The sequence below is a fragment of the Periplaneta americana genome, chromosome 9 (assembly GCF_040183065.1).
Source record: "Periplaneta americana isolate PAMFEO1 chromosome 9, P.americana_PAMFEO1_priV1, whole genome shotgun sequence".
NCBI classification, from domain to species: Eukaryota; Metazoa; Arthropoda; class Insecta; order Blattodea; family Blattidae; genus Periplaneta; species Periplaneta americana.
The window spans coordinates 90,636,587-90,660,016 of NC_091125.1; the positions used below are offsets into that span (position 1 = coordinate 90,636,587).

General features: G+C 37.0%; 1 protein-coding gene across 1 annotated transcript in view; it reads right to left on the bottom strand.

The window, feature by feature from the left end:
- Positions 1-3,483: 3,483 nt before the first annotated feature.
- LOC138706233 (uncharacterized) overlaps positions 3,484-23,430 on the bottom strand; it is a 689,737-nt gene continuing 669,790 nt past the window's right edge. Inside the window, exons 3-4 of the mRNA XM_069835277.1 lie at positions 14,819-15,167; positions 3,484-10,744 (exon numbers count right to left, since the gene is read on the bottom strand). Coding sequence (XP_069691378.1) covers positions 10,407-10,744; positions 14,819-15,167 — 687 coding nt within the window. The 3' untranslated portion in view covers positions 3,484-10,406. The remainder of the gene's footprint in view (positions 10,745-14,818; positions 15,168-23,430) is intronic.

The window sequence follows — 23,430 nt, forward strand, 5'->3', positions numbered from 1 at the left end:
ACTGAGAAGGAATAAATCATTCTCTACCGGTTTCTCTAATGACAAGCGTAAAAATCAGAATCGGACGGAGGGAAGACTACTTATCGAGTAAAACAGTGTTAAAATTTAGGGAAAAAAATTTTTTAAGTATTCATTTGAGACTGATATCTTATTATAATTTTCTGTTATACTCTATCTAAGGAATAAACTTTTAAAATCTGCATAGTTATATTACTTTCATCTTGTATGTGTATAGAGTATATAAGTAGGCTATATAACATAGCCATTGTTTAATGGTTTTTAACTCTACGGACGTATTATCAAATACGTTAATACTCTATAATAATACCGGACAGCTAGCAGTTCTGCACGCGAACGGCGTAGGTGCTGCTACCTAGGCGGCAGAGTGTGTCGAAACTAGCGAAGGAAGCTGTAATCTGTAATCTACTATCATGTAGATTGTTGCTGGGCTAGTAAATAGTTTCATTAATTTTATTAGTGCTGTGTTAAAATGTCAGGGTGTATATGTGATGTTTATAACTGCTAAAATTACAGCATTACAAATTGCTCCAAATCGTACTTTCGATTTCCGAGGAATCATAAAACTTGAATCAAAAACATTCTTTAGAAGGCCTAACAAATGAGTAGAAGTTGAAATGTATTGGAAAGTTTAAGATTTTATCAAATTAAGTTTTATTGTCCACATGCCTTTACTAATTATTACAAGCATCAGATTACTACCAATTTTATCTTTGAAGCTATGAGCAATGCGTATATAAAGCGTTATTGTAAATTCATTGTTAATGCCAGAACTAATTTTGTCTCCCTGAAGCAAAGAAAAATATTTAACAATTAATTACGGAGAGTAATACGAAGCATGCAATATTTATCATAAATGCAGCTTTGATATAAAATAATGTTACATTAAATACTATTCAAAATTTCTTAATTTGTCTCGTATATTATTCCGCATTAGTACCTCACGTTTTAAACAATAGTCCGATTCCTGCTATGTTACTATTTTGTATTTGTAGTAATACTACACCTCTCCGCTAGATGTCAGCTCCGCGACATTTCGCACTCACGTCAATGCTGCTAGTATGCAGCTGTCCGGTATTTTCATAGTAAGGTATTTAGTATTATTGTTAGATCTCCAAGACCTACAATACGGTCGAAATAAAATTACTGGGTAGCAATTAAACACGAGGGGAAAATATAATCAAGAAGTATTCCCATCTGAGCAACAATGTGATACCCTCCACAGCAATCTCATACGCAGATAGGAGACGCAAAACTTTCAAGTTCAGGACTGAAAGTTTCGGCATATTCACTGTACAGTGCTATTCGAATTGGACCCCAATTAATTTCATCACCTTCAAAGCAACATTCAACATGATATGAAATCGCCAAAGATTATAAAGCAAAATTGATTGCATAGTCCAAAATGAACTAACTGATTAGACGGCGCACGTGGGAAGTAGCTTAATTTGCAATTAAGCTTTCTGTAACAAAAACCTTTCGTTTGGTATTGTGGTACTTGTACTCGGACATTTTTTTTCTGACCAACCTTCGTATTTTCATCTGTTTGAACGTCTTATTTAAAAGTGGTATTCTATACTAATTGTCTGTGATAATCCCACTTAATTATATTCAATAAATACTCTTGGTGCGATGTTTGCATTCGTATAGCTAGTTTATTGAGTGTCAGAAAGGCAGAGTATCTTCAAGTTTATAAGAAAAGATTGATCAATTGTTGTTTTATTAATTGAAGTTTACGGATTGGTACGAGTACGAAGTTTGAGCCTGTGTATGTGAATACCGCTAGGCGGATATATTTACGTATCTATAATTACTCATGTATTGATCTGCTTCCTTTGAACTTCAATTTAACACTAAGAGTGAAGGAAAGAAAGAGAGTTCATATTTTATATTGAATTTAACAACGAATCGAATAAGATAGAAATAGAATCAAAGTGATGTGTAATAGCAGGCCGAGTAATTATTTCATACCTCCATGTTAGTTTTTTAATCAATGTACTTTTTAAAGGAGATACTCGGCTGTTGAAATCGTTAGCCTTACGAACTTGCACTTTATTTAGTCCCATATGTATTAAAGGAAAGTCTCATTATTTATTTATGAACGTTTTATAGTGTTATAAATTTAATGTTCCCAATTTCACATCTTATAAAGAGTGGGAAAGATATAAGGAGTGAAAAGAATAAAATTATGAAAGAACAAAATGAGCAAAAGAAAGATACAAAGAAATAAAATAGTAAATTTGAAGGAAATAAAAAAGAAACTCAAGGAAGGTATAAAGAAAGAATGAAACATATAAGCTTAGTTAGAAAAGAAAGAAAACTGAGAGGAAGAGAAACGGAAACAAGAAAATACACAAGAGTCATTAAGTAACTTACAAATTGAAATAATGGCATACATTTTTAATCATCATTAAGTAACTTACAAATTGAAATAATGGCCTACATTTTTAATCAGGTGCGTGAAGCTATCATCGCTAGATGGTAGTATTATTCAGGTGTCAATTTGATCGATATGCGCACAAGCGGCACAAGCAAAGCAAAAAGGCAACAATTGCAAAATGGCGACACCTCTGCACGAGTGTGCCAGGGCTTCGATATGCGATTTTTGTGGCAGAAAACTTTTGACAGCGAAGAATATTCATAAAGAGATGCTGTCTCTGTATGGTGAGCATTACTTTCTACTTAAAGTTTTCTACTATTAGGTGTACAAGTTCTCTGAACGGTGAAAAAGTATCGAACAACGAATCGGTCATTAGGCCAGTGGAGATTGTGACGGAGTCAAATGTGTAATAAGTTGGCGACTTGATCTAAGCAGAGAGGTTGAACGGACGATATGCTAGCCCGGAGTCACAGGTGTTGAGTCTTGGGTTCATTATTACCAGCCCCAGACACAGAGTGCATCAATGCTCGGAATAAGTCGTCAATGGTATACTTATGCAGAAGTGCCGTCATTTTTCATCTGCTGCTTCTTTGTATTCCTTGTAGACACATCGATATCTAGCGGTTTCTTTGTATTCCTTGTAGACACATCGATATCTAGCGGTGGTAGCTTCAGATGGGCCATTCAAAAATGTAGATTACTACCTCAAGTTGCAACTTATTGACTCTTACTAGTAAAGCCTTCCCTAGTACAGCAACACACAAGAATACGTTTGTACTATGACCTGTACTATGTTACGGAAGTGAAGTACAAGCAATGAGAAGTACGGATACCAGCAGAATAAATGCCTGTGAAATGAAAATTATGAGAGCAACACTAGGACCTCAAAAGAAATGAGAATATCATGCAAGAACTTCAATTACAACCGATCTCACAGTTTATAAACAAGTACCAGCTGCAGTGGAAAAACCATGTCCAACAAATGAATCGGAATAGACTTCCAAAAGCCATATTTCAATACCGTACCCAAGGGAAGAGATCTTTAGGCGGTCCAAAAAAAAAAAAAAAAAAAAAAAAAAAAAAAAAAAAAAAAAGGTGGACAAGAATGACTCACTGAGACCGTAACGCACCTTGGGTCTTATACTTATTTGGATGATGATGATGATGATGATGATGATGATGACGACGATGATGATGACGACGACTAGTAAAAATATTAAATATGACCGAGTATATAAGTTCACATTTTATGTTGGAGAATAGATGATGAAAGACCGAGATAAAGTCAAAAGGAAGCAGAGATACATGAACCGAGAAGGAAAATAAAGACAACAGCTTGATTTATAGGCCTACAAACTGAAATTATTCTATTATTGTGATGTATCGAAGTACGTATGATATTTCCGTGTAGGAAATTATTATATGAAATTATTTTAACAAACCTCATGTCTTTTCTGAGTATGTATGTATGTATGTATGTATGTATGTATGTATGTATGTATGTATGTATGTATGTATGTATGTATGTATGTATGTGTACTGTATGTATGTATATGTGTATGTGTGTATGTGTGTATGTATGTATGTATGTATGTATGTATGTATGTATGCATGTATGCATGTATCTATTTGTTCATTCACAAAATGTTACGTTGTTGTTAACACTGTTGGTTCATTTCGAGCTGCACAATGCTACTCCAGAATTTATTTTACTATTATATATTTGTTATCAGTTTTTGAACTGTTCAAATGACAAAACACTCTTGGAGATATATTTGGCAGCTGGACTGGACTTCAATCAACTCAACATGAAGTAGTATATTAGGGATGTGTCTAATCGGAAAATAAGTATGTTAAAACATCTTATAGAACAAATTCTCGAACTTCCTACATTTCACAAAAAGGGATAATACACCATTAACCCTTTCAAGTAATTAAACTTCTGACAACGGTAGAATTGTTTATACTCCTTTCCAATATATTCAATCAAGTATTCTATGCCGTTAATGTCCTCATGCAGTGTATCTTGATTATGTTGTATTTTACATGTTAGGTTTTGTATAAATGATTATCAATTTGATGATTGTATTCCAATGTGGTCGCTATAGAGTGCTAGCTCACATAGGGTATTCTGCAGAGAACTATACTGTGCCTGTTATATAATTTCAAATCATATACGGGTAACCTACAAAAATGAATAGTTATATCTCCAAAATGTGACAATACAGCACTCACTGCTAACATACCGAAATGGCATACTGTATTGCCAACAGGTGTATACTTGACAGTTCAAGAGTTAGAGTAATGATTTAAAAATAGTGAAATGTACACTTACAACTCATATAGAAAAAGTGTAATGGATACTTCAACTATGTGATTTTAACATACAGATTATGAAACAAGTTTGTCCTTGAGAAATTCCAATTCTTCCCGACATTACATTTCTAAAGGATTGCACAAGAATCTTGTATTGAATATGTCAATATTCTATGTCTCTTTAAACATTGGGTCTCATTTATGTTTAGCATGTATATTCATATGTAATTAAATTTAAAATGTTACAGGGAAACAAGAGCCTCTGAAGACTGATTCAAATTGAAATTTATACAGTAACTATCTTCATATTTGGCTTTAGTAAATTTTAAAATTCTATGATTTCGAATGAAAATTTATTGGCAATACGTAATGCAATAAAACGGTAGAAGTGTAGCGTTAAAAAAAGGAAGAGTTGAATACGTTAGAGTTTAGTTTAAGTTTTCGTAATTTCCTGTTAAAAATTAGATTGTCGTTACTTCATTCTGGTTACATGACGTTCTGGAAGAGTTTCCGTTTTCCCTATACTTTCTTAAAATTCCTATGAAGTAAATGTACCCAAAAAATGGATATTCCGAACATGGTCTCAGAAAACATCTCTCTTTTATTAAATGATCCTGCACTCTATAGCAAATATGACATAACAAACGATAATTACCAAAATAACACCTCTTTATAATGTCATCGCGTTACTAGCGATGTGTGAGCATATTGCTGTACGTTGGTGTTCTATTTTGAGTGCTTCAAAATTACTTTTTAAAAATTATATTGTATACTCATAGAAATATAGATCTGAAATGTGAAATTATGTTATAAATAACAGGATAAAGTCCTTGTTATTTTACACTCTCTTCTGTTGTATTAACCTTAACTTTGGTGTATCAACCAAGCATTTTCTTACTGGCGAAGAACACGTGGATTCTTTGTATATACCCCAAAGTATTTCAAATGTAATATTCAATTACATATTGGAAGATCCTGTTAGGCAAAATTCAGCTCTGTTTCTCTTCTTACACACAACTAGAGAGGAATTTTGTAATTTCTAGCTGGTTTTCATAGCAAAATAAAATACTCTCAAAATATTTATGAAAATTCTGCTGCCAATTCAGGAATTAATTCTGCTCTTTTATTTCAATCGATACTTACAAAGACAAATATTTCTCATATCTGGTATGAAAATTGTTCATAATGAGAATACAGAATGGTCTCCAATTTGATCTTAGATCTAGAATTAGACCTGGATCTACATGTACGTCTATATAAATATAGCAATTATTAAATGAACATTGATTTTTATGATATGACATATTTTGGAGAACTAGATATTACAGCACCATGTATTGTGGGTTCCTATCACCATGGCATGGCGCGTCCTCAGGTTGCGGATAGAGGAGACGGCCTCCAGATATGGAGGGTAGCTGTGAATATATTGAATAAGCAGTCGTGGACAGCCGATAAGGGATGGTCCTCCAGCTTGGGGGGTTGGTCGAAGGGCTAACAACCCATCACCGTGAAAAACGCAGCTTGTTAAGAAACTCCAAAATAAGCCTCGGAATGGAATTGATACTCTGGCACGACCACAGCATGAGAATAAGGTGCATAGGAAAATATTTGGGGCTAAGAGGGATGAAGTTACAGGAGAATGGAGAAAGTTACACAACGCAGAACTGCACGCATTGAATTCTTCACCTGACATATTTAGGAACATTAAATCCAGGCGTTTGAGATGAGCAGGGCATGTAGCACGTATGGAAATCTGGAAATGTATATAGAGTGTTAGTTGGAAGGTCGGAGAGAAAAGGACCTTTGGGAGGCCGAGACGTAGATGAGCGGATAATATTGAAATGGAGTTGAGGGAGGTGGGATATGATTGTAGAGACTGGATTAATCTTGCTCAGGATAGGGACCGATGGCGGGTTTATGTGAGGGCGGCAATGAACCTCCGGGTTCCTTAAAAGTCATAAGTATTATTATTATTATTATTATTATTATTATTATTATTATTATTATTATTATTATTATTATTGCTGTATTATTATTATTATGATTATTATTATTATTGTTATTATTATTATATTGAGAATTCTTAGAATTTTCTCAATCTCACCTTCTTCAAATCCTTTTGGGAAACAGTTGTTATATTATCGTTAACTCCTACGATTTAACTCTATTGTTAGCTTCCTTCCAATGACAATGTAATCTGTCCTACAGAAGTCTCTAATAGTTTCTAACTAATGATGTGCCGAAGTTGCCGTACATAAAAGAAGTCCATTATCGCTTGCACAGTATTTATTCATTTAATTTTGACAGCTGAGTTAACCACAATAGCAGACTAATACGCTTGGATAAACGTGTCTTGTATTTCACTTTGTTTTGAATCGTGTTAAAGTGAGGTATTAACAATTGTTTGGAGAAGGAAATTTAATATGTCAGAAGAAAAGTCGAGTAAAAAGAATGTATTGTGGAAATGGAAAAGAGAGATAGAGAAAAAATATAACTCTAGTGACTGAGAAGTGGTATACAGGGTGGAAGTGGAACAACCGTGGAGATTGAAAGGGACGATAGGGTACACTTAAAGTGATAGAAAAACTATATTACGTTTCGTGATTAAACGCACGGTTAATCAGAAAATTAAGTTGGAAGTTTCAGCAGTCTGGCAACATCGCCGCTAACACAGTCGTCTTTCTTCTCGTAATAAAGATGTAAGTCGTCAACGAACTCAGGTGTCTCTCTGTATGCGAACCTTCGTCTCTCGCTATGACGTTGCAATCTGTTCGTATCGTTCAGTGGCTTGAAATGAGTTTATTTTTTCAAATTAAATTTACACAAAAACCGTCCACGCTACTGAAATACATCAGAGAGATAAATGATTCTTTATTAGATTTTCTATCGATATGGATAGAAATCACGACCCTACTCGCAATATTTACCGAATAAGAAGGTGTTAAACATTTGGTAAAGAACATTTTTTTAGAAAAACTATTAACTTTCCACAAATATGGTATTACACTTTTTTGTTACATACAAAATGATCTATTCGCTCTGAAAAATCTGCAAGGTAATCTCTGTAGATTTAAGTGTGTGAAAAAGATATACCAATAAGTTTTTTAACTGAGGATACGTAGTTCGTTACAGTTTTTGCCCTTAGAAATGCATAATCTGATGCTATCAATCACAAGGCTTCCTTTCTCCTGGTATCAGTTTTAAGGAATTTTAGTGATTTATTTCACCGGTTGCATTTTCGTGTGTCTTAATGCAAATTAAATTATTAACATTGTTATTATTTTATGCTATTATTTGGGGCTAAGAGGGATGAAGTTACAGGAGAATAGAGAAATTTACACAACACAGAACTGCACGCATTGTATTCTTCACCCGACATAATTAGGAATATTAAATCCAGACGTTTGAGATGGAAAGGACATGTAGCACATATGGTAGAATCCAGAAATGCATATAGAGTGTTAGTTGGGAGACAGGAGGGAAAAAGACCTTAGGGGAGACGTAGATGGGAGGATAATATTAAAATGGATATGAGGGAAGTGGGATATGATGGTAGAGACTGGATTAATCTTGCTCAGGATAGGGACCGATGGCGGGCTTATGTGAGGGCGCCAATGAACCTCCGGGTTCCTTAAAAGCCAGTAAGTAAGTAAGTAAGTAAGTATTTGTATACTTTCACTATTACATTATTTATAATATAAATTTAAGTGGCAACGGAGGCTAGAATGCTAAACTTATATTTCAGTGGACCAGGGTTCGATCTCCGATGTAGGTACTCCCGATTTATAACTTGTGTTGGGCAAGCCCATGGACTAGGCAATACAGGGGTTTTCTCAGGGAGCTCCGCTTCCCCTGTGGCAATCTCAAATATTGTCTCATCTCATCGCGGGCGTAGTGTAGACAAGCTCTTTCGGCGCATCCTGGGCAACGCAACGACTCCGTCGGTAAACTGGTTTCATATATAAGGGAATGACGAAAATTCAAGTACCCGCAATTACTAAAAAAAATGTTTATATATTATAAAATGGATTATATTCGATCAGAATAAAACAGCAACTCATGAAATAATTACTTTTGCTAATCGAAAATGTTTACTACTTAATATGATTTATTTCAGTGAATTTTTAGCATTATATAAATAAGTTCGTATTTTAAGATTTCAATGTATAAGCTTCGCGTAAATAACTTATAAATGAAGAAATACCTATCTGTTCGGAGGTGCCATGAAGAATTTGTTTAGGAGTTTGACGAGGGTAGTTTAGTCTGTAAATCTAGTGATAGTTGTGATCAAATAATAATTTCTCACAAAGAAAGGGAGACATCTAGCTGACAAATCGGATGACCATTCAGATCCAGATTACAATATAACAAAATCATTTAATTTAACTAATTAATATGAAAACGGTACTAATTTTGGAAACTAGCATTACTAACTATACTAATTGTAATAAAATTTTGAAACAATAATATTAATATGTAGAATAAAAATGAGAATTAAGTTTAAGTAATGATTTCTTAGGAATCTGGAGACAAATACTTTCAATATCATTCTGCAATATATCTAGAGATTTCAAATAATTATTAGTACATTTAAAACAACTTCCCCGAGCACCGAAAAGAAGAACCTATACTTCCCATGCATGTATAACCATTATATTAGCTGAATAACTTGAATAGTATGAAGGGGAGATCCAAACCATCTCCTCATACCCTGGCTAATCCATTCAACATGCAATGTCGTAAATAATTTCCAGCAAGAATACTACCAAATTCTATGTACAGTACATAATTAGCTCATTCGAATAAGAGTTCAAGAAAAGTTCCGGAAAATTTTGCGCGTATATTAAATACTATAGCTTGTGCGGAACCTGGTGAAGCTTGGTGGGAGAGAGTAGTAGTGCGGTGTGGGGTCGGTTACCGGCCGATGTTACAGTGACGAGATGCAAGCGAGGCTGAACAAGCGTTACCCTCTCCACTACTAACCGCCCGTAGAACTGGTTTCGCCATCAAGGTTCACCAGGTTCCGTTCGAGCTAGTTTTAACTCTTATTTCGATCACGTGTTATAAATAGTAAATTGAATGACGACGATGATGATGATGATGAGCAGGTCTTAAGAGATGACCCTGTAGAACATGAAGTGCAAATATAATAATTTGAACACTTTTTAAAATACTGATCCAGGAAATGGAGTTGTAATTATTTTTAATATCGTGTATCAAACATTTCAACAACAAAAAGCGGTATTAATTTCAAGTAAAATTATAGAAAAATTTATGAAAAAGAGATCCAAAAATATTCAAGGAAAAATATTTTGGATATATGAGCGATTTTAAACCCCTATGAAAAATAGTTCGCAGAATTTCATGGCAATAAATTATGAACAAAATTTCTATTTTTCTACCAAAAATAACAGAGTAACAGATCTTAGGTAACAAGACTCAGAGAATGAAACCTGTAAGTTTTCCGAAACACTGCAGAACTCAAATCATATGATTAGATTAAACACCTCAAAATTCTTCTCACACAACTGAGAACGCTCTGAATTATGTTGAAATTTATTAGCTGCTTTCAGGATCTTCCAAATAAAATGTGAATACAAAACTCTATATCATTGGAATTATCGATCTCAGTTTTGAACTCCAGACCCTGTGCCGGGGCTCCAATTATTCAAAAAGACAAATTTGACCTGGTTCAGAGTATGATACACTTGTTCCTGTCCAGAGCCTCGTGTAGGTTGTCCATCATGGGCGAGCAAACCTCCTTGCTGGACTGTCCAGTCTCCAATGAATCCACCGCTTTCATCAGCTCTTTGAAGACAGCTACCACTCTCCAGTTGTACTTGGCGCTGCACTCCACATACGTGCACTTCCAGTGCTTCTTCACCAGGTTCACGATGTCTCGTCTCTTCTCGCGGTATTCCACGTCCTTGCCGCTGGACGTTCCGGTGGCGCTGCCGGTGATCGCTGCTGTCGCTCCACCCGACCCGGAGACCCCGGAACCTCCAGCCGCTCCGTTACCGCCAGCGGAACCTTCACAATAACAGTATAATTTAAAAATGTGCAAGAATATTTAACAGGTAACACAAAACTCAATTGAGTGTGAAAGTTTTCATTATGAACAGGGAGCGAAAGTTAAGCCCGGTTCAGACGGTGCGTGTTTCTGTGATGGAGTCCAAGGTGGCTACTGGGATGGGTAGCCTGCGTGGTCACTTGCCGGAAGTAATGCGCTCTGGTGGCTCCGTGGATGGCTAGCTTGCTGGATTTCGAGGGTAGGTTCCTTGCTATTTTTCGTGATGGTTTGCAGGCTGGAAACCAAAGATGATCATATAGGCTAATATCACCACTGAAACCATGTCGCCATGTTCGTTGTTTTCCAACTAAACCTGTTTTTTTCTATATTCTTTATTTTCTAAGAAACAACAAATAAATAGCCGACTTTAGCTGTTTTGCACTTATGGCTTAATTACTTTATTACGACATTTACTGCTGTTAATGTAGGACTTCAGTTGTTTTCCACTCACGGTTTAGTTTCTTTTTGACCATGAGTGTTGGCAACAGATGAAAGAGCAAATGCTTTTCCAATTTGAAGTGTGAAAAGAGCCAGTTCCGTGTGAACAACTACCGTCACCGTAGCCAACACGGGAGCCAGCAAGTGACCACGCAGGGCAGCCATCAGCGCAGCCACCTTGGAATCCATCACAGAAACTTGCACCGTTTGAACCAGGCTTTAGTGTCCGATGATTGGAGAGAGGCAGCGGTTTCAGGTTAACTTTGTTCTAGAGTGCCTCTACTGAGTACAATAGAAGGCGGCGATAAAAATAACCTTTTATTAGGCACACGTATTAAGCGTCAAAATAATGACAAAAGAGGTTTCATACATCAATTTATTCTACATATTAAAATTAAACACAACTTTATGACGCTGAGAGAATAAAAACGTTATTTGTATTATGTAACATCTGTTGTTTCTATTTGTGGAACGAAAGCTTAGCAGAAGTCACAATATTATTTATTTTAGTCTGTTCCTACGGTCACCAACAATTAAATTATACTATGAGAAAAATCTTTCTGCGTCAACAGTTGTTGAAATGTTTATATTAAGTCAACTGCCATTAAACAAGGAGCGCACTCAGTTGAATGACTTGGTGGCCGGGAATCCACAGTAATACGCTCAGTAATCTGTACAGAAACATGCACTGTTGCTAGAACAATCTACGTAAAGATATTTTTTTTGGGTCCTACAGAATATATCTGTTATGGTAACAATATAATGGCAGTTGACTTAATATAAAAATGTCAACATACATGCCCAACTTGGAGTCAGGCCACAAAGGGAAAAAAAAAAACTGGAGGAGAAGAGTTCGATCCGGTGCTATGGATTGGACTTCGGCGTAGCGCGCTTGATACGTAGAACCAGGACCCGGGTTCGATCCTCGGCTCCGGAGCGAATTTTTATCCTCTAATATTAATTGTTACCATATCAGATATATTTTGCAGGACCCAAAAATAATAATCTTTAAGTAGATTCCTTTGCCATTGCTATCAACGCTGTATTATAACATTTATTTTCTTCTTGCTTTAGTTTTTCGGGAGGCATTAGGATGAGGATATGTTTGGCTTAATGAGTGCCACAGACGCGAAGAATAATCCTGGAGTAATATTGAATAACAAAACAAATTCTAGTGCTCAGGTAAAGAAAATGATTGAGAAAGTACCGAGCAAGTCTTACCTAATGGACTGGCACTCCTGCCGTCTCCCTGCACTACAGTGTACAAATAGATCTCCAGCTCTCGCGAATAATGTTCTTGCCGTTTCAACGAACTACAGTCTGGCAAGTGATGTTTCGCTTATCTTATTGAAGAAAATGGAGAGAATCACACCTTGAATTTCAGAACGGACATAAAAAAGGATAAAAAGGAAGAGTAAACGGTGAACGAAAAAAAAGAAAGAAAGAAAAAAAGACAGAGAAGAAGAAAAGAGAACATGATATATGAGGAGCATCGTTTCAAATCATATTATGTCCAAAAAACAAAATTTTATAGGAATAACGAAAAACTGATTACTCCTAATCCGGGTAATTTTTCACAAAATGAAAAAAGTGAAGTTATTATGCTTGAGGCGTACTTCAAGGAACTCGAAAAAATGAAATCACTTTTCAATTGTGTTCTTCAAATTGAAGGAAAATGTGTTGGACATAATACGTTTTGATCCAATAATCGTACAGATTTTCGTAATTAAAAATTCTTAATGAGGCAAATACATAAAATAACCAATCATTATTGTTATTATTAAAGAATAACATTATTTGTTTATATAAAATTACAATTTCCACATTAAACATTTTCATTTACAGAGTGTTCATAACTTCTTACTACTGTCAAATGTCTTTAACGAGATAAATGAATGCATAAAAACCATTATTATTGTTATTATTAAATAAAACATATATTATTAATAAAAAATATATATACATTAAAAATTTTATGTATGCCTACAGGGTGTTCATAACATCCATCCGGCTGGATTCATGGTGTTTGACTCTTTTTCACTTTTTTTCGAATCATCCTTATTCTTCTAAGCAGCCACAAGTAGCCATACTACCATCATCCTCATTGCCAGTTACCATAGTAACTGCATCGATAATGTTACCACAGAAATCTAAAGCTTCACACAATTATTGAAATAAGCAGCTATTTTTTTAACTATTACTTTCTGCCATAAGTTACTATAGGTCACAGAAAGAAATGAAACAGTAATTTTACATTTTAAAAATTCGAGGGTAGTTTTCAGCCCATTTCCCTTCTCCGACATCAACCCCATGCCTATGAATTGGTAAATACCCTGATGCGTAAGAATGAGGTGAAGACCTGAAGATTTGAATGTTGACTTAGTATTGTATTAAATTAAATGAAAATTATAGGATTTCTGCATTCATTAAAATATTGCCGGGGTGTGATAAATGTTTGTAGTAGGTCTCATAATCCCTGCATTCTTCATTAAAATCTATTATTTACGTAACCTTACCTCAGATTTCAGTTTATGTGCATGGTTTGCTTACTTTTGCTTCTTTCGGCGTCGTCCTGAACTGTCACCTACGATAGTTTCTTGTTCCATAATGGAAACAATTTCCATTACACAGAAAAAGACTGTGTTGTCCGTATTGAATGTGTAGCAATGTCGAAAAAAGTGGGCCAGATTGTAAGTATAACTAACATATGAAAGTAATTAATTAATTTCATTTATACCAATTCTATAACATGAATATTGGACGTAATACGATATGAAACAGACACTATAAAGGACTGAATACGATTTGAAACAACCGCTAGTTTTAAGCAGTCATTTACACTGTTAGCGAATCAGCGTATTCCGAATTTCACCGGTCCGGTGGCACCAATGACGTCACGTTGCAACGAAAATAAGGAACAAAACTGCTGGAAGAATCGATGCTGTCATAGCGACTGTGTAAGTGGTTACCTGTGCTACGCTAGCAAAATTTTGCGAAATTTCCGTACTACCATCTCGTTCAAATAAAAGAGATCATAAACAACTTATTTCTTGAACCGGTAATAATAACTGGTCCGTTGACATGTTCGCTCATAAGCCATTAACATATTGTTTTTACGTTGTGCTCATTACAAACAATACAGCAGAACTAAAGCAGAACACACCGCCATGACACAACAGTGCACGATGTGATTCGTCTGCTAATTCCCGCCCTATACAAGAACCAATCAGATTCACTGATGGCGGCTGATGGAGACTGCCACCACATCTGCAAGTTGATGGCACCGGTGCGACACCGGTGGAGCATCAATGACGTCATCGGTGGAATTCGGAACACCGTGATGCCATCGGATTGCTCACCGGTGAGATTCGGAATACGCTCAATACGATTTGATAGGATCAGAGTTCACAGCGTGAAAGAGCGCATCCGAAACTATACGAAAATGTATCAAACTCAATTTTGTCCACCAGTGGACTTAATACGATTTGAAACGATGCTCCTCATAAATAAATTTTCTAAGTAAAAAAATGAAAAAGGAATGGAAAAAAAAGCTATTGTGCTAATAAGCAATAAGAAGGCAAGTACAGTAAGTGTACCTCCTGGGGCGGTGGCGGAGACGAGCAGGTCCTGCTTGTTGCCCACGACGAGCAGCGGCACGTTGCGCATGTCTCGGCTCTCCAGCATCTGCTCGCGCAAGGTGCGGATGTACTGGAAGGTGTCGGCGTTGGACAGGTCGAACACCAGCACGTAGGCCGTGGCGCTGCGCAGCCCGTAGAAGCGGTAGTCCGTCCACTCGTAGTAGGAGTTGACGGGGAAGTAGGGGATGACGGGGATATCCGAGATCTTGAGCTCGTACAGGTGCTCGTTGATGATCACGGACGGGTAGTACGTGTGCTTGCGGTCCGTGGGCACGTACTCCTCCGAGAAGTCGTTCCACACGAACTGCTGCAGGCACAACAAACGAACAACTTTTTGGAGAACAACTGAAATAGCTGCAGTAAACAGAAACAGAGACGGTATGGAATTTTGACGTAGAACTACACCCCATTTCAGTTTGGTTGATAGGCTTTCCCCTCTACTCACACTCCTTACCATCAGTGAAGGGGAAGATGCTAATGTCCATCTCACAAATGTTCGAGTAATTAACTTTCTACATAGTGACAAATTTTATTTCTGAAAGTGTTTACCGGTACTCTATATTTCGAAAGTCCATACTAAGCGTTTATATTGAATTTTATTGCTGTTTATATCAACTGGTACATTAAAAAAGCTACTGGCAACAAAAGATAAATGTTTTCTCCACCGCTAGTCGCTACTCTAAAGCATACACAATGAGACAATCTGTACTGTGTCGCTCCCCCTGACTTCATAATACAAACTGACATTCCTAAATGTAATTAATTATTAGTTGAAAATATTGTAAGAACTAAACAAAAATATACTCTAACATGTAATTTTCAAACATCTGTGACACTAATTTATAGTCACACTTATGTACTTTATTTAATATTTTACTTGCTAGTGTGTAAAGCTTGGGGGGTGCAGGTATAAAAGGTAACAGCTACCTGTCTGTCACTGACGGACTCAGGGCAAGTAGAAGGGGAAAGAAATGCCTTCGCAGCCTCTCAACTTGTATGAAATGTCGTTTACGTCTTTCTTCTCACTAGGTATAGGGGAGGTAACGTTGGAATGGACCGTCACATAAAAATGTTAACCCTCTCTCGCCGCTATAAGCAAGACGACAAAAGTAGAGGAATACATGGAGAATAACGGGACAAGGATAAAAAAGCGAATACAGTGCGAACGATATGAATGCAAAGAGAACATGGGAAATACAAGGAGAAGAAGGGGAATATAAGAAGAAAAGAGGAATACAAAAAGAACAAAAGAAATACAGAGAAAACAAAGGGAAGACAAGGAGAACAAGGTGAAGACTAGGAAGGTAAGGGAAAAGAAAAGAGACCAACAGGTTTACAAAGACAATAAGGGGAATAGAAGGAGAACAATAGAAAAACAAGGAGATGAGGGTGAAAACAAGGAGGATAATGGGAAAATATAAAGACTAGGTAGAATGAAAATACGATCACATGGGGGAATATAAGAAGAATAAGGGGACGTAAAGGATAACAAGGGGAATACAACAACAATTCGAAGAAAAGGAGGAGCAAGAGGATTACAAGGACAATAAGAATCTAAAAAGAACAAGGAAATACAAGGAGACAAAGGAAAATAGAAAGAGAACAAAGGGAATACAATGAGAACAAGGGGAACACAAGGTGAACGAGGGAAATAGAAGGAAAAGATGAGGAATGCAAGGAGAACAAAACAAATACAAGGACAGCTATTGGAATACAAGGAGAACGAAGGGAATATAAGGAGAACAAGAGGAATGCAAGGAGAACAAGGGGATACAAAGAAAACAAGGCGATTACAAGTAGAACAGAGGGAGAACATTGAGAACAATGTGAAAACAAGAAAGATAAGGGGAATGTAAAGAGAACAACAGGAATACAAAGAAAACAAGGGGAATTCAAGGAGAACAAGGGAATACAAAGAAAACAAGGGGAATTCAAGGAGAACAAGGAGAATAGCAAATTAAAAGTTGGTTTATTTCTGAGACGTCACAGAACTGACATTTTTGTGGACTTTATTATATGAATTGTAGAATAAAATAAAATTCCCTTTTAAATAATCGTGGCCACTTATGTAACACATTAACAATAATGTACAGAAAAAATAAATTAAGCTTATGTATGCATGATATTTTAGCGTTTCTTTCCACTTTCAAACGCTGCTAATATCGTGCGGTTTTGTACAGTGTACTTTTAACTTCGGTCGGGAAGATGGTGTGATGACAGTTATAACACCTGGCGTGTAACTGATATTTCTTTAGGATTACATACATTACGATAAAAACGATACATAGCTCGAAAACTATCTACTACATCTATTTTAAAATCAATCTATTCGCAAATACATATACGTGTGTCACAAACACTTGTGCAAGAACGTGGTCTAGGCAACACAGATGTTTTCTTCGATTGCTACGGTACCACTAAGTGGGATTTGAAACTGGCCCTCATGGCTTATAAGTTCAAGTCGATAGCACTGAGCCACCGTAGCGTTTTCCTTGCTAATGTAAGACTAGGGAATTTTAGGAACGCAGAAGCGACAGTGGGGGGTTTAAGAGACATATCAATTCACAGCACATTTCAGGTGTCTCCTGAATTCCGAATAGTCTTCGTAGTTTTCATCACAGTAATCCCTCTGATTACAGAGTGCCACACACTGTGAATACTGATGTGGGTTGGTCGGGAGCAAAAAACTAATCACAACTTTGAAGGCATTCTTGCTTTTAATTAGGTATGCGTGTTCATATCCAGGAAGGAAGTTGTAACTGCATAGGTATAGTAACTCTGTCTTACGTGTCAGCCATTAAAATGTGTCTAAAAGAGTGCTTCCAAACCAGACATTTTAAAATAAAAAAAAAATTGCGCTGTGTCAGGGATACACCAGAACGTAGAATACGTAGCAGAGTTTCGGAAATAAATGAAACTACACAATTATTGTGTTGGTTTGAATGTGTGTGTTTTTTTCCTTGTTTATTTAACGACGGTGTATCAAATACGAAGTTATTTAGCGTCGGTGGAATTGGTGATAACGATGTAATATTTGGTGAGATGAGGCCGAGGATTTGCCATAGATTACCTGACATTTGCCCCATGATTGGGAAAAATCGCGGAAAAAACCCAACCAGGTAATCAGCCCAAGCGAGAATCGAACCCGCGCCCGAGAGCAACTCCGGATCGGCAGGCAAGCGCCTTAGCCAACTGAGCTACGCCTATGTCTGGTTTGAATGTTTTATTTCTGTTTCGGTACACCTATAGATAGTATGGGTTTATGGTAAGATTAAATAATTGATTAAGGGCATGAAATATAAATATTACTGAGAGAGGTCGCGCGGCAGGCTAATTTTATAGAAGCTTCTGCGCTCTAATGCTCGTAGCGAGGAGGTGGTGACAATGGGCGTGGCCACACAAGTTACAATGATTTCTGGTATAAGTACTGATAACTTGAGCATTCTGCTGTGGGTACAGACAGATTATTTAGTCCTGACAGCTCAGCGACGTGAAAGAGGAGAAGTAATAGCAGAAGTGGGGAGCGTTCCGGAGTAGAGATAAGGGCGAGCGGTTGGTAAAGGAATACAGTACAGTTTAATTGTACTGGAAACATACCGCTCTACCGCACGCATGACATCCGATCGCTCCGAAGGCAAGCGAGTGAATAACCCAAACACCCCTTGGCGTAACTAAATGGACTCGCCTGACCCAGGCGCAGATCGTCGGCGACTGTCAGGACTAAATAATCGTACTGTAATAATGTTGTTACAGTAAGGCCTGTTTGACACATTTACGGCGAAAGTCTAAACGGCACCATTTGCACCAGCCCTGGGCACTAATACCACAAACGAGTCACTGCAGACTACTCCTTTAACTCCCCAACATTATACCCAAATTTCCTCATGCATGGGGCAGATTAGGTGTAGTTAAACTTTGGGTTATTATTACGATAAGTAAAGCCAACATGCTTGAAAATGCAATATAATCATTCTAGAAAATCACAGTCCTAACATATAAATAACTAACAGGAAAAAGTTTTCATGGTAACGGGCTATGGGTCTCTAAACTTAAGGAAGGTTGTTTTTAAACTTAAATTACCGCAAACCTTCCTCTAAAGACTAACATGGCCGGTAGTTTCGGGTACCGTGCTCTTGAAATCTAGTTTTATCTGAATCGAACGTAGGAACTCTGAAAGATAGTGTTGCGGCTTGGAAAAAGGAAAAGATTATACCTAGGCCTATATTTCAGTGAAAACTGTCAATGGTGTAAGTTCTATAATTATGTCTGACGCAGTTCCGACATGTTAATAGACACTCATGCCAGTATAAACTTAACAACGCAAATAGAACGGTAGAGGAATTTCGAAGTATGAAATGTGAGAGAGTGAAACATCCGTTTCGAAATAGTTTGAAGATGAGATATTCGCCCACTTTATTGTGCCGGATAAGACGGTACTACTTCAGCCTTCTGTCGGAGGAAGCACTTGTGAGATGTATTTTAGTGATATGAATAATTGGTAAGCCTGGAGAATTCGCAAGCTCTTGCACGAGACTCTTGAAGGATTAACTAAGATGCATAGCTGCTCTCTAACAGCTTAAAGGAAGATTTACAGTATATGCGGAAAATAGATTGAGTTTCCAGCACGACTCTTAAGTCAGAATCCAACCTCCTTTTCTTCTTCTATTGGAAGAGATTTTCATTTTTATGTTAGCCAAATGTACCAGATTACAATCGCATTTTCTTTTTTCAGTATTTCTTATTGCAAAATCGCTAAAAGCATTGGCGTTGGGGCGAAGCGGAATCGTAGAGGTGAGAAAAATGAATAACGGAAAGCGCGGCCATGAATGTAACAGTTGAACATCGAATGTGTTCTGAGTCAAGACGGAATAACGGAAAGCATTTCTGAAAAACGTCTAGGCATTATAGAGGATGGCAGTGGAAAATGCTAATGTCTTTAGCTAAGGACGGACAGGAAATGTAGGTAGACTGCACAATGGACTGACATTTGAGCTGCTTTCGAATTCAACGCATGGAGTGCTGTGTGGTTTGCAACAGCACACCAGAACCTCAAAAACATGGTTTCATGCCATTTGATTTATTCATATAAAATCATGTCATTGAAGTTACATAAATATATACATGCATATAGATTTTAAAATTGGTTTTTCACAGTACATTAGTCTGCCATAATCTAAGAAATCAGACTTAATACTTTTCATTCATTGACGGAGAATGGTATCACTCAAGTTAAATAGTACGCTATGTGAATGTGAGTGAGTGGATGTTTTTTTTATATATTTTTTTCCTCGCTGTTATTTATACTCGCTTTAACATCTTTGGTCATATCGCGAGGATGTTTTATTATGAGTAGATATACGTACAATATGTAACAAGGGAATCATAATCTAAAAGATGAGAATTAATATCAATCTAAATAATGTCCTCTAGTCACGTTGACTTGACAATATTTTGCAGTACTACATCACTCGGATGTTAATAATAATAATAATAATAATAATAATAATAATAATAATAATAATAATGGCTTTATTTAACCTGGCAGAGTTAAGGCCGTAAGGCCTTCCCTTACACTCAACCAGGATTAAAACTTGCTTACATAATTGATGTTATGTTTTATTTAACGACACTCGCAACTGCAGAGGTTATATCAACGTCGCCGGATGTGCCGGAATTTTGTCCCGCAGGATTTCTTTTACATGCTAGTAAATCTACTGACATGAGCCTGTCGCATTTAAGCACACTTAAATGCCATCGACCTGGCCCGGGATCGAACCCACAACCTTGGGAATAGAAGGCCAGTGCTATACCAACTCGCCAACCAGGTCACTACATAGTTGAACATAAATCAGAATTAAGTAATTACATACTGATACAATTTAGGTACATAATGAGATCAAAAGAGGTAGAGATCAAGAGGATGTTAGTTTGTTTTAATAATTTATTTTATTGACATTTCTAATTACTTTACTTATTTATTTTTTACTTGGTTATTTAACGATGCTGTATCAACTACGAGGTTATTTAGCATCGATGGAATTGGTGATAGAGCGTTAATATTTCGCGAGATGAGGTAGAGGATTCTCCACAGATCACCTGACATTTGTCTTATGGTTGGGGATAATCTCGGAAAACCCCAACCAGGTAATCAGCACAAGCGGGAATCGAACACGCGCCCGAGCGCAACTCCGGATCGACAAGTAAGCGTCTTAGACGACTGAGCTACTCCGGTGGATTACTTACTTATTACAAATAATCAAATTATACCCAACATTATACCAGACGATCGAAATGTTCATATATTTCTTTTTATTTTAGCAGGTTATTTTGCGACGCTGTATCAACATCTTAGGTTATTTAGTGTCTGGCTGTGATGAAGGTGATAATGCCGGTGAAATGAGTCCTGGGTCCAGCACCGAAAGTTACTCGGCATTTGCTCATATTGGATTGAGGGGAAATCGCGGAAAAAATCTCAATCAGGTAATTTGCCCCAACGGGGAATCGAACCCGGGTCACCTGGTTTTGTGGCCAGACGCGCTAACCGCTACTCCATAGGTGTGGACCGAAATGTTCATATATGGGAAATTGTTATATATTATATATACATATTTCGTGAAATTATTTCAACAGATTTTCAGCTATTTCAAATATCCTGATTTTGAAGAACTCCACACAATAGAGCTCATTATTTTTATGTATTTATTTTAAACGGGGTGGATTTGAAAAGGTGATGAAATCCTTGCTCCGGGACAGAAGTAAAGCTAGGAAGTCTGTCTTTTGGATTTTGTACAAAGAAAGAACCGACAGAGAAATCCAGTCAAAATTTGATGATTACCATTATTTCCTGCCTATGTTGAATTTCGGCTCTCAATAACCAGGAAACGTCTACTCCTACTCGTCATCCTACCCAAGGACAATCCTACTCCTCTCATCCTATCACTACTACTCTTCCTACTCATTTTACCCGTACCTACCCTTCTTACAATAATTCCTACGCATCCTACTCCTACTTATCCTACCTACAATTCCTACTCATTCTACTTCTACTACCATTCCTACTCTTTCTAATACTACTACTCCTACTCATTCTATCCCAATTACTCTTACTTTTCATACTACTTCTATTCCTACCCTGATCATCCCCCTACTGTTAATCCAACTCCGATGCCTCCTACTATTCTTTACACTCGTCCTACTCATCCTAATCACACTATTACTCCTACTCCTACCACTCCTTCTACTTATCCTAACTATATTACTCCTCTACTGCTATTTGTTCTACTCCTACTACTCACTCTACTACACATTCTCCTACTCCTATTACTCAAACTACTACTACTACTACTTCGCCTAGTACTCTAACTTCTGTTTCCCCTATTCCTCCTACCACTCTTCCTACTCATCCTACTTCATATACTACTACTTCAATTCCTACTGCTATTCTTAAAGCTATTTCTCTTACTCCTACCACTCCTACTCCTGTTGCTAATCCTACTCCTCCTGATACTACTACTACTACTACTCCTATTCCTTTTACTCATATTCGTCCTACTTCTGCTACTCGTTCTCCTCCTGCTACACCTTTTGCACCTACTATTCCTACTTCTCCTGTTATTCTTCCTGCTACTCCGACTACCATTATTCCATTTACTACTCTTAATTCTTCTACTCCTCCTCTTATACTCCTATTATTCCTACTATTCCTATTATTTCTATTCCTACTACTTCATTCTTCGTACTACTCATAATGCTATTATTCCTTCTACTACTCAAACTCTTACTTATAGTACTTTCTACTCGTTACTTCTGTTCCTATTCCTGTTACTACTACTCCTACTTCTACTCCTACTCCTACTCCTACTCCTACTCCTACTCCTACTCCTACTCCTACTACTACTACTACTACTACTACTCGTATTCCTGTTACTCTTGCGCCTTCTCATAATATTCCCACTCCTGTTATTCATACCCGTCTTATTCCTTCCTATTATACTCTTTTTCCTCTTACTCTTCTTATTATACCTCTTCCTCGCACTCCTAGTCCTGCTAATGGTACTACTCCGATGGCTCCTATTATTACTGCTATTATGTACCCAGTACATTATAGACTACTATTTTTAACATTACATTTTCTGTTCCCTTTTATATTTCATCTTATCTCATGCATAAAATTACATCCAACGCATAAGCACAATAAAAGTCTCTTTTGTCACTTTCGAAATACTTGTGTATCGTACGATTCGCCATTCTGTGAAATTATGGGTTCAAAGGTAAACAAACTTACAGCAGATATGGAGTTGGCTTATGCATGAGTGCTCATGAAAATTGAGAGGAAAAGTGACGCCTGCAGTGTTTCGCATCTGTACGCGTTCCTTTATATTCGATTTCTTCTCAAAGTCGTCGAGGCAGACCTGACCTCACGCTTCGAGAGCTGAAATTCTAGTATTCCGGATCGGAGCGCTCAAAAGAGAGAAGAGGGCAAATTTGCATTGCGGAAGCTTCATTAACTCCTAATTCAAGCTCAAAGTGAGATTCCTTCTGATGTAAGACCCTTCATCACTCCACGCCTC